We start from the raw sequence: 17206 nt of genomic DNA, 5'->3' as shown, positions 1-17206 counted from the left end.
ATATGACCTGTTGGAGTTTGAGAAACATTTTTCATAAGGATATATAAGGTTTTAAGATACGTTATCATACATTTGGGTGTTTTTTTGGTACTTGCGCTTATGTTTTGATGTAATTGTCCAAAAAGAAAAAATATTATATATATAAAATTGGTACTTTTATATCTTAGACTTAATTGAGCATTTAATGGCAGCCAGAAGCCCAGTACTTTCTTGAGGCAAACTCTCTCTACCCCAACAACGTAGCCCTTAGTTAGATAGTATATATAGAGACAAGAGTGAAGCCTTCTTCACTCTTATCAACTCCTTTCTTGCTTCCAGTCTAGTTTCAAGGGTCTCTAGTTTTCTTGGCTTTTGATAATAGCCATTCCAGTTTCTTTCTTAATATACATATCAAGTTATTTCTATTTTGTCATGTTTCTTTGAGAGAAGTCTTACTTGTTTATTTTTTTTTATCATGTTCTTGTCCTTGACACTTTGTGTTCAGGTAATATCTATTATGATATTTAGAATTAATTGTAAAAAGAGTTTAAATTGACACTCAAATCACTTTAGATTGTAGATGAGAATCATATCATTGTGCATTGCCCAATTAAAAAATCTATAATTGTTTAAAAAATAAAAAATACATGACTAAAAATGATTATATTTCTATCATATTCAAAATCTTTGGTTGAATGGGTGTTCGAGGAGATGCTTCACGTCGAATGTGAACACGACTTTTACTGATCCTCTGGGACAAGGGGAACACACGGTCTTCGGTCATCGAACTCAACGGGGAACTCTGGTGCCCGTGGCCATTGCTTCCCCCTTAGCCGCCCACATCAAGCGAAGAGGGCATCCAGCCTGCGCCGAAGGAAGGCGTCGCCAATGCCCCTCCCCCCACCGTCCTTCACTTAGGTCGAGGGTCCGGCGATCGTATTGAAGAGTTTATGTTTTTTCATTCTCGTGGAGTAGGTTTTAAGGAGTTTGCCTGCCGCAGAGTTGCTTTGCTCGTCGCTTCTTCTGGCGATTCCGCCTTCCACGGCCAGTGCATGCGCATAGGAGCTGGGGAAGTTAGCTTGTCCGGAGGGTTGCATAGCTTTCTTTTGAGTGTACCCAATGCATCCTCCTCTTACTTTGCACAAGCACCCAGCGTGTGCTGAGGTACATTTTAACATCTGACTTCTAGCTCTCTCTCGCGCTCTTTCTCTCTCGCGCGCGCGCGTGTGCTAGACTGTTATGTTTACGTTTGTAGTGTTTTTCTGCGACGGAATGTGTTATGTATTGTGATGCGATGTGACCGGGAGTTGAGGTTGGAGAGCATGTTTTAAGTACAGAAAGCCCCAGTTTCCATTCTTTCTTATTTTTTCCCTTTCTACTTCTTTAGTCTGCCTGCTTCTTCCAGGTCGCGATTCTCTTTGATCGTTCTTTAACGTTTTCTGGTTACCTCTGCAAGTAGCTGCAACATGTTCGTGTCTTTATTTTGATGTTATTGGAAGATTTGTCCTCTTTTCAGCCGTGGGTGCTGGATGACACTCTGTGGTGTGTCTGCTGACGAGTGGATGTTGGTCGGATATGACAGCTGATTGTGAATTTCAAGAAATGTCATGAGGACCACCCTTTCCTGAAGTTCTTTGGAGCGTGCAACGACCTGAAAATTCAATTGGACAAGTGCTTTCGAGAAGAGGTGTGATCCCACACCTTATGCTATTTGTGATCTTAGTTTGACAATATTGAAGAAGTCAGAATCGATTATTGAACAGAGCCTTGTAAGTTTCGATGAGTGAATGAGTATTTGGGAGCAATGGTGGATTTTGTACCGAGGATTTCAGATTTAATGGTCTGTATCCTGTCGTTGGGCCTATTTATCTGCAGAAGCAAATGAAACGGAAGGCGAATTTCGAGGCAAGCAAGCAGTTCAAGGAGAAGCTTAAAGCTAGCAAAGCCGCAAAGGTCGCCTCCGAGTCCACCACGCCTGCCTCTGCATAATCGTGGGGTCGAGTGCAGCTACTTGGTTATCAGATATCGTGTTATCAGAGTTGTCATACCACAACAAGATTGTTATAGATGGAGTCTGTGCCATCAGATGCAAATGATGTCACGAACTGGGAGAAACTGCCTGATATTCCCGAGACCGAAGCTGCAGTGCTGGAGACCCCTTCCGCAACTGGTTGGGAAGCACGGATTAATAATAGGAAACCTCGCATTATTCTGGCAGCTAGTGGGAGTGTAGCTGCAATCAAATTTGGCATCCTTGCAGACAGCTTATCAGATTGGGCCGAAGTAAGAGCAGTAGCAACGAAACCTTCTTTGCATTTCGTTGACAAGAAAGGCTTGCCAGCAACCGTGAAGTTGTATACAGACGAAGACGAGTGGTCTAGCTGGAGCCGTATTGGGGACAACGTGCTTCACATAGAGTTACGGAAGTGGGCTGATGCCATGCTCATTGCCCCTCTCTCTGCAAACACTCTTGCAAAGGTTGCAGGGGGCTTATGTGACAATCTCCTGACATGCATTGTGCGTGCTTGGGATTTCTCGAAGCCTATGTTCGTTGCTCCTGCAATGAACACATTCATGTGGACGAGTCCTTTTACTGTGCGTCACTTAACAGCACTCGAGGATCTGGGCGTAGTGGTTATTCCACCAATTTCTAAGAAGCTGGCATGTGGGGACACGGGGAACGGTGCCATGGCGGAACCTGCAACTATCGATGCCGCGATGAGATTGTCAGCTTTAATCACTGACCCCGTTCTCCAGTCCCTTCCTGCACCACCTCGCGGCATCTGAGTGTTTGTCAGGGTGTAGTTCTATTTCTTCTCTCGCAGATTCCCCACTACTCTCTTTTTTGCATATTTCATGCGTCAATTTCCATCAACTTTCAGGTTTTGGCACCAAAATTGTGAACCTTGACTTCGGTATCCATTGCAGTCGTGGTAAATTTCGATTTCAGTAGCCATATTGCACGTGTGAAACATGGGTCGAGGCTGAATGTCTCCTCGCAACTGTTTAACGAAAATGTTTGATAAGATGTTGACAACAAGTGTAGAATGCCTACAGATTTATCTTCGCTTTCGTATTTGAACTTCTGAGGACGTGTTCATGTTGCATCCTTTTTAGAATCTTGCAACGCTTCTGTGTTGTAATTGACCATAGGACCTCATTGAAAGTGGTGTTTAATGAGTAGTTCTTGTTGGCCATTGTGTTGCGCATTATCACTCAGTCTTTAAAAGGTTTAGGCATCTGGTATGTCCAGCTTTCCAGTTTTCATAGAGCTGATCTTGCGATTGGAAAGCACCTGTTTAATATTCTAAATTTTGAAGTCGGACTGTCGCACTCCGTGGAAACGGAGGTATTGTCAAATGCATCTTAGAAACGATTGGAGCTCACTGCTGTAATCCGAAGTATGGATCACTGCGTCCATATCTTGATCTTATGCATCTTGGGTAGATGTAATAGCTGGGTTTTTGGGTGATAAGCCAAGGATCTTCTGAAGACGACTTCGAACTTAAGCCCATAGTAGCGCATAGAGTGATCCTATGAGTTGAAACTGTCAAATTAATATCTATTCCTTTCCAAAAGGGACCACGCCAAAAAGAACTCATGTATGCCACTCTCACAGTAACATTTCGAGTTGCGACACAACTGGGCAGAAATAGAATGCTGTTGCACTATGATGCAGTGGGAGGGCAATTACGCTCAATGAATGGAATCCCTCATCGACCATTGCTGAAGTAGTAATTGACATTTGTGAATATGCATGTAGATAAACATTACCGTCAAGTTTTCATTCTTCAAGTGTCCAATCTGGGAGTAGATTCATGATGGTGTGAGATTTCCTTGGTACCTCAATTGTATTGTATGCAATTAAATTATAGTTGAATTATATTATTGTGAATGTTAAAGTATAGACATTGGTTTCTAAAAGTAAGAGTTTTGTACACCAATCAATATAGGTGATGAAGTGAGAGGCCACAACTTTTAAATCTTTTGATTAGTTGAAACTAAAAAAAAAAAATTAATTGATTGGCTTTATTTTTAAAGACCCTAAGAAGAAAAAATAAGGTAGTATACATATCTTTCCTACATGGCATGAATAGTGTTGTCTCATGGATGATTTATTAGGTCCATTTCAAGAGGTTGCTCTTAAAAATCATACAAAGTTGTGTCAAAAATTGCTAAAAATAAAACTAAAAATAAAAAATATCTTTTTATTTTTTTTAGTAATCAAAATTAAGATATAAATTGAGATGTTTAGACTTGTAATAGTAGAATGATTTCAACTATTTCATGGATTTTTCTATATTATATTATTTCTAAAAGTTAGAACTTTGAAAAAAAAAAAAAAAAAAAAAATCTTTATCAAGTAGAAAACCTTGATAAGATTTTAAACTACGCCTTTTAAAGAGGGCTTCTACATAAATAGACTCTTCTAAGTGGTAAGATAACATAATTCTTCTTTTTACATAATTGTTTTTTAAAAAATAAATAAAAATTAAAGCAACAAAAGAAGGAATAATATACATATATATATATATATATATATAGGGAGTTGATAAAGTTACATTCTAATGCTATTAAAGCTACTTCCCATCTTGCCATGTCATGATTGAATTTGTCTATCCTTCTCTTTGTCTTCCATTTTTAGTCCTATGACTTTCTTCTCCTCACTTATTCGTTGTCTTCCATCCCACCTTCCCCTCCCCCCTCCCAATGGGAACATGCTTTTTGTAGAACTCCTTTTAAAGGGAGGTGGTAGATGTGGAGGTATTGTAAGGATTTTTTTAATTTTTTCTTCCTTTTTCCTTTAATACAATAATAAGTTCTTATTATTATTATTAGGATAAGTAATTCAGGTTTAGAGATTGAGTGGTGAAGGGGATTTCATAAAGGGCAAGCCATAAAACAAGGAATAATAAATGCTTCAACAGATTGCAGAAAGATATGGAATAAGGAAGGGGAATGGGAGACAAAGATTGGGATGGACAAAATCAATCATAAAATGGTAAGAAGAGATGTGGCTTTATCAACTTTTTACACATATTATTTTGATTATGTACATATAATTTAAAATGATAAATTTTATTAATCTAATTTAGATAAATTAAATTATTCAACTTTAAATAAAAAGTTATCAGTATTTTTTTAAAAAATTAATATTTGAATGATTGATTTATTGGCTCTAATTAATATTATCTAAAATAAATTTTAATATAATTAAAATTTAAGATAGGATCTTATTGTTTAAAAATTTAGAATCTTATAATTTAAGATTATTTAGTTAATAAAAACATATCATAACATAAATAAATAAATAACTAAATAAAATAACTTAATACTTGATTATTCTATGATGAAATCAGTTCTTTATAAAACATAAAAAAAAAATACCAAAGACTAAAAAACATATATTAACATATAATAATCTATCTATTACTTAATATTTAATAATTTAATAACCTAAGTTGTTTGATATTCATGTCTCCACTAATTTTGTTCTATAATGATAACTCAATATTTCTCTTATTTGTTATTTAAAATTAATCAAGTTATAGAAGTTTATTATAGCCAAACATCTAATATTCTTTGCTAAGTGTCCTTGATTCTTAGCAACATAGCTTAAGTTGCAAGCCTTTCAATACCATGTACATTTAGAAATGTGTAGACTTTGTAATATAAAGGAGCTTAATCATAGCATAGATGGCAAAAAACTTCTCTTTTTTTTTGTCCCATTAATTTCTCCAAAAAAAATTATAAAGTTTTAATAAGACATAAGTAGTGGATGAATTCCGAAAGGATATTTTTTTTAATATGAATGAATGCTATTAATATTGTAAAAGAAACGTTGCCTACAAGAAGTTCACCTATAGAAAAATTCATTTGTAGAGAAGTTCATTTGGTTTATTGGATAATTTTACCTTAAATGAAATTTATTTTTTTATATTAGTAATTTTATATCTTTTATTAGTTGATATTATTTTTCTCAACTAATCAATTTAAGTTATAGATGGATTATTATACTAGATTGGAGAGAAAAAAATTACTTATACAAATAAAAGTTGTAAATTAAAGAAGACTTGATAGACACCTTATAATTATAATATTCATATAATATATATATATATATATATATATATAGATTATGTTCTATTTGACTTGAATATTGACTATTTATTTCAAAATCTACTATTTATAGGATTTAATTTCATGAACTTCTTTTAAAAATAAATTTCAAATATTATCCTTCATTTACTACAATCAATTGTTCATTTTTAAAATAGCATCAAATAGCTTCTTTATAATATTATTAAATCCTTTAAATTCACATTAATATATATGTATGTATGTGTATATACATATATATGTATGTATATATATTTATACCTAAATTATAATATTAAGATTATAAAATAATAAGACTATATAAAATAATAACTTTTAAAAAATGATCAATTAGAATGCTCATATATTTTATCTTTACAATCTCTTTTTTTTTGTTATTATTATAAATTTTTGGATTATATACCAACTTGAACTACTCAATTTTTAAATTTTTATTTTGATATTTAATTCAAAATATTTCTTTTTTATGTATAATTTTTTTTCTTATCTCAATATTATTAATTTTAAGATCTTCTAGTTAGAGGCATAAAAATTATGGTTCCATTCAATATTATTCTATTAGATTATTTATGCTAATATGTTTTCTATACATTAAAGAAGTAGATAACATTATGATCTAAATGTATCAATTTTTCAAAGTCTTAATATAAAAGATTTTTATTTTTATTTTTTCTCTTCTATTTCAATATTTTTTAAGAAGCATCTTTTTTTAATAAAATATTTGGTTTCGATCTAATACTCATAATTTCTAATAAGTCTTTAAAAAAATAGATGATTCTATCAACTTTAGAATGTTATTTTATTTTATTTTTGTTTAAAATATTTTGGTGTTTTTTAAGTAAAGAAAATTTTTTCTTCTACTTCTTATTTTTCTTGTGCTTTCTTCTATGATGTGAGAATTTTTTTATTAATGTGTAAATTTTGATATAACAAATTCATAGATTCTTTGGACTTTTAAAAATAAAATCTTGGCTTAATACATGCATATACAATAATATATTAAAAATTAAGTAAAACATATTTTCATATTTAGTTATAGATATATAAATTCTATTTTATTTAAGATAAAATATAATTTTAAGATACTATTTGATTCTTTTCAAATCAAAGTAACTATCAAAGATATAAATCTAAATAAAATTTAAAATATACTACATTCACATATTATTAAATAAGAAATAAAGAAAATAAAGAAAAAAGAGATAAAGATAGAAAATAATTAAAATAGCTATTTCCAAAAGACTAGAAAGTCTTGAATAAAGACTACTATATAAAAAAAAAGTATTGACAAGATTGATGATGATATCATTCTTATGTCCATATATACTAGCTACTTAAAATGCTTTAAGAAAGCTTCTTTATCACCACAAAGTTTATGATTCAAGTATCAAATTGTAAGTTGCTTCTATTAGAACTTTTCAAAAAAGAAAAAAACTTATATATGGAATTTTAATAAATACATGAATTATTGACAAAAAACTAAATATCTCACTTTTCTTTGAAAAACTTCTTTAAATTTTTTTTAAAAAGATATCATCTATCTAATATGTTGCTATCTATTTCTGTTTATTTATATTTATCTAAATAATATAGAAATCTATTATATAACGACCATTTTTGAAGATAAGTTCTATAAACAACACTAAAGTTGCTTTATAGATTAATGAAGTTTAAGATTCATCAAAAAATATTAGTAATGAAATGTAATCTATATTCCATAGAAAGATAGTTAATGGCCTTTTAAACCATTAATTTTTTTATATGAAAGGAAAAAAAATACCATATAATTATTATTTTTTTTAATTCAAGGCTTCAAACTACGTTTAAAAAAAATATTTTAAATGCTATTAAATACAGCACCTACTTTTGATAGTATCATTAAACAAAAAGATTTTTTTTTAAGATTGTGGTATTAAACATATTATGTCTTATCATTTATTGAATGAAAAATATATCTTTATTGAGGATATTGATCTTGATTCTAATGTTGTGAAAAATAAGACTATCTAAGTCTTCCTTTGATAATTTACAAATGACAATTTTGAAGATAAAATTTCTAACTATTAATTTTTTATATTGCAAAAAAATTCCATAATTTGAACTTTTAGCTTATTTTTTCTAGATTTATATCATTTATTTTTAATATTTTATGTAAATTTTTGATAGATATCATCAATAAAATAAAATAAAAATATTTTTAACTTATTTTTAAGATTATCATATAACTTCTATGTTTGTTTATAAAGTTTATATATATGCCAATGTATAAGATATTCTAATTTATTTGGAATTACCTTGAATTTAAGACTTCTTTAACCTCCATGTTACCAAAGAGTCCATGTCACCAATCGTATAGACTTCTTTAACCTCTACCAAAAATTATAAATTAAATTGGATATATATATATATATATATATATATATATTTAGCAAAATTTTCATAAAATAGTATAATACAACCCTCTATTCAATAAGTATCATATTTTTCAAATGATGGTTAATATTAAAAAAAAAAAAAAAAACTATATTTTTGATGACATGAAATCTTCTTAAAAAAAGGTGTTAGAAGATTAAACAAATGTTTTTTTAAAAAAATCAAATTCGAGTCTAAAAAATATCTCTTAAAAAAAACATTAAGTTTTTTATATCCAAAAACTTCTACTAGTGGGACGTCATGATGTGCTTGAATTTTATGTATTCAATTTCAATCTTATAAAATATATAAATATTATTTATAAGATAATTTTTACAAAAAATAAATTTTAGAAAATTCACTATCAAGATTCTTTTTATGTAAAATATAAGAAAGTATGATAACATAATCAAACAAACTTTATTAAAAATAATAGTACCAAATATAGCTATTGATCTAATATTTTAAAGATGCAAGAAATATGATTTTAAATATATAATGTGTTTTTGAAAATATGTAGTATTTTCTTCTATTGATTTTAGTTAATAATTTTTAGACATTAAATTTCATAAGTCTTCTTGTTTTTTAGAAAAATATATAATATTAAATACAAATTATAAAAAAATATGCTCTAATAGACTTTTTAATAATTTAAAATAAATTTTCGTATGAAATACCCAAGATTTTAGTAATAGTTATAAGTTTTAATTAGATTAGGAGTTTTTTCTAAAAAATAATGATATCTTTAATATGCATTCATAATAATAAGAAATTCTTTGTTATAGATCTTATACTTAATCTCAAATGTTGAAAATTATTTGAATGAAAGACAATAAGATGAAGTCTATTATTTGCATCTATTTATGATAAAATTGTACCTAATGAAAAATTTAATATATAAACTTTTATAAAAAAATGGCTTAAAAAACTATAAATAATATAAAATAAAAATTAAAGTGAAAGTTGATTTTTAATCTGAGAATGCTAATTTTAAGTCTTGAATTCACTCTAATTTATATTTATAATTTTATTGTATCAATGGAATAAAAATTATAATAAATTACTAATAATTATATTAAAAATATTTTAAGTATTTTAAAAAATATTAGACATCATGTCCGATTTTTTAATTTTTCTAATTTATAATAGTTTATATCTTATGCTGCTCTATCACTATCAGACGATTAAGACGCTGTGCAACTTCGAACACATGCACAATCGCCATGTATTGCCTCACCGACACCAAACACCGCGGCAACTGATCAAAAACACAGTTTTACATGGATAATATTAACTCGAGCCTACAATCCAGAGTGGCAACAACAAAAGAATTACAACCAACTACTCTGCATTAAATTGAGTAGTCAGGAGCATCCTCTAGTCGACCATTGACAAGTAACTTCTCACCATATCATACTGAATTTGATGTATTGGACAAATGGCCTACTCCAAACGCCATCAACGATTTATCCTTTCACGTTGATGAATCAACAAGGCCCTCTGAGCACCGCGGTTCCAGCAGCCACAGTGCAGACTCTGCATTACAGACCAAGCGCACCTCGAAGCGACCCACATGGCTTCAAGACTACTTTTGCAAGCTCCTGGACCTCCCGATCAAACCCACATCTTTTCAGGAAGCAGCTCAGGATACAGGTTGGCACGACTCCATGAGAAAAGAAATCAAATCAATTAATGACAACAAAACTTGGTCCTTCACTCCATTACCTCCAGGACACCATGAAATCTCCATCAAATGGGTATACAAAGTCAAGATCAAGGCAAATGGCACTTCCCAGAAGAAAAAATCAAGACTGATAGTTCAAGGTTTTGAACAAAAAGAAGGCTTGGATTATGAGGAAACTTTTGCTCCAGTAGTTAAGTGGGGAACCATACGCATGTTGCTAGCACTCTCAGCACAACATAAATGGCAACTCTAGCACATAGACATGAAGACTGTTTTTCTTCATGGAGACCTCAAGGTTTTGTAAATCCTAGACAAGAGCATTTAGTATGTCATCTACACAAGGCTTTCTATAGATTATCCCAAGCACCTAAAGTCTGATATGACAAGATTGACTCATTTCTACATAGCCAAGGATTCACAAAAGGAGGAGATTACAATCTTTATGTCATTGATCATGAGAAAAAAAATCTCATATGTGGATGATCTTTTCTTCATAGGAAACTGCATCAAATGGATAAGCTGGTTCAAACAACAACTTGAATCAAAGTTTGAAATGTCTAAGTTAAAAGAAAGTGATCTTACACTCTATCTTAAGGCTGAAATCATCACAGTTCCACTATGATAATTTCAGTCTTATGACATAAAGAAGCTATGCTCTCCAAGTAATTCCACATTTTGGTGTTAAAGGTCGTCAATCAGTCTCCACTCCCATGGTAGAATGCCTCAAACTTAGCCTTGACATGCATGAAGACATAGTGGATCCTATTCACTATAGATCCATAGTAGGAAAACTCATACAACTTGCCCACTCTCAACTAGATCCATCATACTCCATTGGCATTGTTAGCCACTTCACGATGAAGTTTCAAACTTCACACCTTTTACCTACAAACGAATATTAAGATATATTGCACTCACTCTAAATTATGGCATCCTCTATCCTACTCATTTAACTTCAAAAAATTTAGGATATGTTGAAAGGGATTGGGTAGGAGGGAGGTCAACCACTGGCTTTGTGTTCATGCTAGGAGCAAACTCTGACACATGTCTTTTAAAAAAAAAACAACTTACAATAACTCTATCCTCCTCTCAAGCTGAATACATGGGTTTGTCATCAACAACTAGAGAATCAACTTGGTTGCACAAACTCATAAAAGATTTTGGCCTCAAAATTCCAAAACCTGTGCACATCTACTCTAATAGCAAGGAAAGTATCAATTCAAGGACAAAGCATATTGCAACTCATCATCATTTTACTAGAGAAAGAATTGAAATGGGGAAGTAAGATTAATTTATGTGCCCTCACTAGACCAAGTTGCAGACATTTTTACCAAGCCTCTAGGGTGAGGACTGTTCAAAAAAATCAGAACTAATCTAAATATCATGTCCATCAAAGTCGATCAAAGATGCCCAATCTTAGTTGTTAATTCAGCTAGCTGAAATTCACCTAGTTCTGCCTTCTCATCTCATACAGGTAAGCCTCTATCAATAATTTCCACTCTGTAGTTTCACTAGTATCAACCTCCTGCTGTCTATTCCCTATTCCAGGAAACATTTCAGTCTCCTTTAGCCATTTACCCCAATCTATCAACAACAATCTCAAGGCTTGCAAGACACAAAAAAGATCATCACCAACATTAGGATTAAGTAGAAGATTTGGAACAATCACCTCATGAAGAATGTCCATCAAAATACCACAAAACCAAGTCGCCGAAATTTGAAGCTCCTCGACCATCTCCTGGATGATAGCTCTCTCCGGCACAAAACTCTTCACGACTTCTTGAATCTCAATCTTGACATTGGAATTGCCATAGATCTCCAGTCACCCTGCACAGGATCAACGGCCACTGATACAAGAGTACAAGGGGACTGAATGATCTCACAATTCAGTTGCTCCGATGAAGGAAGATCCTTTGATAGCTGCAAGTTCCGAAATGGATAAGTTCTGCCACAACTGAATTTATGGTGATTATGTTCTTGTACAAGAGTAACTGAAGTAGAATTGTCCCCAGGGACATTCACTCTCAGAATTGCAACATCATCCTCGGAAGACATAAAGGAAACATCAAAATTCTGAAATTCCCCGACACAAAATGATTCTTGAGAACAAGAATCCGAATTCTCCTCGATTCCATCGCCAAGGCCAACATCTCCTCGTTTCTCCTCCTCAAACGTATCATCTCCACAAGGTGCAGAAAACTGACCTAGGGTCACCGAAAACAAAACAAATAGGACTAGCCAGAAAATTATGTTGGAGGAGGTATAATTGAAGCATTGCGGGAAAACGCTCATAAACACAAATGGGAACAAACTATGGTGAACTCCATGACCTCCATCTATCCAAAACCCTGTGGATCTTCCTTTTCTCTTCACTTTCACTCCTCTGGAAACAATCAAACATGCCAGTATAAAATTAGGGGTTGCAATAGATTCCATCGTCACAATTCAGCAGATGACTTTGTAGCAAGGAGGGATGTTAGAATATTCATCCTCCTCGCATCTGCCTATGACGAATGTCGTAGAATAAACCTAGATCCGGAAATCACATTGGATCACTCGGTGCTTAGGTCGACAGGTTAGGCATTTATACCTGTGACTGCTACAGTCGCAGGTGTGCAAGTGTGCACCATTTTCTTTATTTCTAATTGATGTTTTTTATACATTATCATTGTCATTTCCTCAAAACTTTCCTGCACGAAAGTTGCAGCTACATTTAGAGTGACATCTACTAAAGAAACTAAATCGCAAAGTCACTCAAGTTTTGAAGTTTACCAAACAAACAACAAATGAACTCCCTGTCGCCGTGTTATTAAGAAGATTTTATGAAACTTCAAGCATGTGTATGCAGATTGGTATAATCAGCATCATCTCAGTGATTTTGAGAACAGTACGATGTTGAGCTACCTCACCAACCGTGATGTTAAGACAGCAGCCCTTGTTGAACCTCTTTTTTGATCCATAGCCAACATCACAATTCGGCGTTTCATGTGATTCCGACACGGCCGACTATGGCTAGTTCGGAGAGGCAACCTGAGACCGGCAGTTGGACACAGCAGAACCCGTACACAGCAAGTTCCATATGTGGTCCACAGATCATCTTGTAGGATTCCTGCAAGCTACCAAAGACGAAAAGAGCATTATCTTGTCAACGGGTTATTAGGAAAGGATTCTCTTCAGGACAAGAGGCAGGTACCATGTTGGAAGTGGGTCCTGCTAACCATTACACAGTTGGCACATTTTACAATGCAAGGGGATGATCAACAGTGGTGACTCATTTTCGAAGTGCAGAACTGTACGCTGGAAGAATCGAAAAAAGTTCACACACACAAAATAAGTGTTTGCTCCTCTGTTGTGAAGAAAGCGGCCATAACTTCTCGTGTTTCGAGCAGTTCTTGACGAGCTGGGCACCATTCGCTATCAGCGGCAGCCCATCTCTTTCAAAGATGGGTGATCTGTAGGTGCTTAGATACAATCGCTGTAAAGTCAAAGATTTGCAGTCTCGACTACTCAACTAGAGCGATTGCATTGGAGACCAGGTCTCAATTTCAGTTTTACATGTCGCCTACGAACAGCTGATAAGAGCATCATGCCACATCGTTGGGTGCAGGACCATATTTGGTACAGGCGTAAATTGGGACCTCAAAGATGGCCGTGTTATTCATATCTTCTTTTTAAGGTGGAATATGTAGTCTTACATACATTAAGCATCACAGATGGCTAGTCTCTGAATAGCTACTCTTCTCAGCCATCCGGATGTGGTAGATTTTCTTGTACTGACACAAATGATGAGTACCCTCGGCGATGGGCAGATCATCAATCTTGAAATCACGACTATGAAATACAACTGGAATTTCTAGCTAAATATGTGCCGATAAAGCCAGCTCGTGACAACAAACCGAAGCATTGGACTCTATTCCCAGGTAGCCTTCCCCTAAAAATTTGACTCTGAGTTCTGCGAACGAGCATCCACTAAACGTCACACTGCAAAAGAGTGAGGACTCTCCGAGCTGGTTTACTTCGCTTAAAAGATGGAAGAAACCAGATGGAAATTTTTAAATGTGTGCTATTCTAGTCTAAGAACTAAAAACGATTCGTTTTTGTTTAAGTTTTTGATTAGGAAATAATCAAAGAATACAACTACAGGATGAGAGGAACATAAGTCGGCCATGCTATCTAGCGAGGATGAGGGGGTCGTTCCAGGAATTGAATGACGCACGCGGGGACTTGTTGGCGAGATCGAGGTGGTCAATCTGAACACCCAACGATTTCAGAGCGCCGCGCAACTGTTGCACTCGCAAAGGGTAGTTTATGATTGCGTCCAGTCCCGCAGAAATGTCGTCCTTCTGGTTCGAGCTTTGCCATCTGGGACAACCACTCAGAATGATCAATTTAAAATAGCCCCAGTACAGTGGATTACAAAGCAAACAGATCCGTATAGCTGTGGCACGGTAACATGCGCAGAATAGCAATGTAGGATCGATTCACAGGACTTGTGAAAGAACAAATGACTACCTGTCGAGATCTGTGACTGCCACCAGAACAACTCGGGTCGTGATGTTTGCGCTGCAGCAACTAGATTCCATGCTCCGAAGCTTCCGGATCAGAGCATAACTGTCGGCCCGAGCACCGTCAAGGTTGACGAACACAATCGAGAAGCCCTCGGGATCTTGCATGCTCTGCTCGAAGATGTACAAGCCCTCATCCCCGTTCACTGCGCACGAGACTTCGAAGCCGCAGCGCTCAAGCATGAGACTGAGTGACTTGCGGCCCCGGACGTTAGAGTCCACAACCATTGCTCTTGCTTGGGTCAAGCTGCTGCGTCCCAAGCTGTTGCCTGCGCCACGTAAGGTCTCGGAGCTCTGCTCGCTTTTGCACCAATCTTGAGAGCAGATTGAAGAGCCTTCAGCCTCATAGACGGTATTCGCTGGGTCACCGTACATGTAAATGGTGTCCCTCACCTCACCGTAGTATGGAGAGAGCGGTTGCTCCAGCGCAGCCAAGAAAAGATCCTCGCTACCCCGAGGACTTTCGCAGTTGTTCTGCGGCTCCTCCTCTAAGTCCAGAATGCTGAGATTACACATCGCGTCCACTGTGCAGTCCAATTTCATGGCTGGTTGTTCGATGCTTTGTGGACTCAGCGGCATGATTACGCAAATAACTCCCATACCGTCTTCGCGCGCATTTGCAAAGAGGACTGCGTTGAGATTCTTGCCCCACTTGGTCTTTAGATTCCAAACCTCCTGAACGGTGTCCTGGCCCTCAAGAGCAGCCCTCAGAATATCTTCGCAATCCCTGCCGAGCGGAAGACTCCAGAAAGGTTAGAAATTTGAATGATGAAACTGGACTATTTAGCAATGATTCAAATGCAAGGGCCCGAACACAGTTATTGCGTGCTACAGGTCAATGATGTCAAAAGATTGAAAGAGTAGGAAGCAGGAGGAGCGAAAAGGTCTGGGCACACTGCACTTACTTATCAGAAGCCGACGGGTTGCTGAACAAGGAGGCCGTAAACTTGGGCATAGCAAATACTTCGGTTTCACTCCAGCCGGTGGCGTCAGTTGCACGTCTGTGGCATCACAATAAACACGACCCTCCTTAGAATGTTGCCGATGTGCAAGGACGAGAAGCCACTCAGCAGGAAGCGAAACGCAGAGATCCTCAAATTCAACACTATCTAGGAGTAGCGGACGTTTAAAACAAATGAGGCAAACTCGTCGATAAATAAGCTTGAGCAATATTCGGATCCTCGGTGACCATCACTTCAGTTTGCTGTATCCAGGACGAGTCATGATCTAGGCATGATGTGACGCGCTCAAGCAGGACTCAGGTCCCTCTCAAACCACAAAAACGGACGCACTATAACAAGACTACTCACCTATTCCAGACGGTACAGCGCATGTTCATGTCAACACCGAACATGGGCACAGGAAGCTCGTCAGCGTGCAGAAGGCCTTCATTGTGTTCCGAAGCACGCTTGTCATTCACGGCACGCGGTGAACCTGTGAGCTCAGCAACAAAGTCGAGTGCAGCACGTTTGTGATTCTCCACCCCTCCTACCATACCAACCTTTTTGTGCACTTCCAGAAACATTCTCAACTTCAACACACACCCCCACAACACCCAACACAGCACACAAACCTCCTCCTCCCGCGCACACACACACGCACCCTCACTACTTCTCCTCAACTAACCGGCTCCAACTACATCCACTACCCCCACAGCGCACCACCCCAAATCACCAATTCGTCGATCAGACTGAATCCAAATACGTTCTAACGCTGGCGACAACGCAACGCGGCCAACTTGCGCCAGGGCATGTATGCGTGCGAGGCAAGCCACGTCCGAGGCTCCGAAAATCGCCCCCAATATACTCGATTGAACAAGTCCCCTTGAGGACGAGAGTTGCAAGCCCAAACGCTGAGAAAGGGGGAGGCGTAAGTGTCATTCGGGGAATACACGAGCAGTATCTAAGTAATCTCGCGAGCGATACGCTGCTTCCTCCTCCTTCTCCTCCGCCAGCGCTAGTTAGTCCGGTCGATACCACAGTAGTAGAAGTAGTAGTGTCCACTTGGTAGGTAGATGGGCAGGTGGAGCCTGCACCTGGTCCTACCACCCTGCCAAGTAAACAACAAGCTCAGTTGCATCATCACAAATCCCCCACCCCAATTTTTATTATAAATCGACCTGTGTCGTGTGTAGCGCTTTGCTTTGCTTTGATTTGTTTGGTAGGGGAGTAGTTTGTAACGAAGCCAGTCAGTCAGTCAGTCCCATTCTGCCGACGCTTGTGTGTTGCTGCTGTTGTGTGTCACACACGGGCAGCAGAGGGAACCCCCCATATTGGATGAATGTACATTCTTTTCACGTTCATCCACTATACTGTTCTGCCCTAGTTCTGTCCCTCAACGAACTGTGCTCTATTAGCTGATTTTTGGAACATAAAGTGGAGTTTTTGGCATTTTGGTAGTTGATTGATTTTAGTCATTTTATCCATTTTTTTCATTCATTCCCAAA

At 35.9% G+C, this 17206-nt stretch overlaps 4 protein-coding genes across 4 annotated transcripts; 2 read left to right on the top strand and 2 right to left on the bottom strand.

Annotated features, from left to right (window-relative positions):
- The first annotated feature begins 828 nt into the window (after positions 1 to 828).
- LOC112280835 (uncharacterized) lies at positions 829 to 3019 on the top strand. The gene is made up of 3 exons (XM_024516706.3): positions 829 to 1143; positions 1562 to 1666; positions 1855 to 3019. The coding sequence occupies exons 1-3, from the start codon at positions 1099 to 1101 to the stop codon at positions 1966 to 1968; spliced, it is 264 nt and encodes an 87-aa protein (XP_024372474.1). The 5' UTR covers positions 829 to 1098; the 3' UTR covers positions 1969 to 3019.
- Positions 2047 to 3019, top strand: LOC112280834 (putative phosphopantothenoylcysteine decarboxylase). Its single transcript, XM_024516705.3, has one exon. It carries the CDS (start codon positions 2047 to 2049, stop codon positions 2764 to 2766), a length of 720 nt encoding a protein of 239 aa, XP_024372473.1. The 3' UTR covers positions 2767 to 3019.
- A 6751-nt stretch (positions 3020 to 9770) lies between these two features.
- LOC112281467 (uncharacterized) lies at positions 9771 to 12652 on the bottom strand. The gene is made up of 2 exons (XM_024518020.3): positions 11865 to 12652; positions 9771 to 10112 (listed from the first exon to the last, which is right to left on the bottom strand). Exon 1 carries the CDS (start codon positions 12629 to 12631, stop codon positions 11966 to 11968), a length of 666 nt encoding a protein of 221 aa, XP_024373788.1. The 5' UTR covers positions 12632 to 12652; the 3' UTR covers positions 9771 to 10112; positions 11865 to 11965.
- Positions 12653 to 13809: 1157 nt separating this feature from the next.
- LOC112281466 (uncharacterized) lies at positions 13810 to 16625 on the bottom strand. Its single transcript, XM_024518019.3, has 4 exons — positions 16071 to 16625; positions 15666 to 15761; positions 14708 to 15487; positions 13810 to 14557 (listed from the first exon to the last, which is right to left on the bottom strand). Exons 1-4 carry the CDS (start codon positions 16283 to 16285, stop codon positions 14365 to 14367), a joined length of 1284 nt encoding a protein of 427 aa, XP_024373787.1. The 5' UTR covers positions 16286 to 16625; the 3' UTR covers positions 13810 to 14364.
- Between the last annotated feature and the right edge of the window lie 581 nt (positions 16626 to 17206).

This window comes from Physcomitrium patens, chromosome 4, assembly GCF_059467195.1.
Source record: "Physcomitrium patens ecotype Gransden chromosome 4, ASM5946719v1, whole genome shotgun sequence".
In the NCBI taxonomy this organism is placed as follows: domain Eukaryota; kingdom Viridiplantae; phylum Streptophyta; class Bryopsida; order Funariales; family Funariaceae; genus Physcomitrium; species Physcomitrium patens.
This window is presented reverse-complemented; position numbering and strand designations above follow the sequence as displayed.

Coding starts and splice junctions, on each gene's coding strand:
- LOC112281466 (XM_024518019.3), bottom strand. CDS start 16,285: ATGTTTCTGGAAGTGCACAAAAAGGTTGGTATGGTAGGAGGGGTGGAG. Junction 15,488..15,665: donor AACCCGTCGGCTTCTGATAA/GTAAGTGCAGTG, acceptor TCCGCTCGGCAG/GGATTGCGAAGATATTCTGA. Junction 14,558..14,707: donor GCAGTCACAGATCTCGACAG/GTAGTCATTTGT, acceptor TGGTTGTCCCAG/ATGGCAAAGCTCGAACCAGA.
- LOC112281467 (XM_024518020.3), bottom strand. CDS start 12,631: ATGGAATCTATTGCAACCCCTAATTTTATACTGGCATGTTTGATTGTT.
- LOC112280834 (XM_024516705.3), top strand. CDS start 2,047: ATGGAGTCTGTGCCATCAGATGCAAATGATGTCACGAACTGGGAGAAA.
- LOC112280835 (XM_024516706.3), top strand. CDS start 1,099: ATGCATCCTCCTCTTACTTTGCACAAGCACCCAGCGTGTGCTGAG. Junction 1,144..1,561: donor AGCACCCAGCGTGTGCTGAG/GTACATTTTAAC, acceptor CGGATATGACAG/CTGATTGTGAATTTCAAGAA. Junction 1,667..1,854: donor ACAAGTGCTTTCGAGAAGAG/GTGTGATCCCAC, acceptor ATTTATCTGCAG/AAGCAAATGAAACGGAAGGC.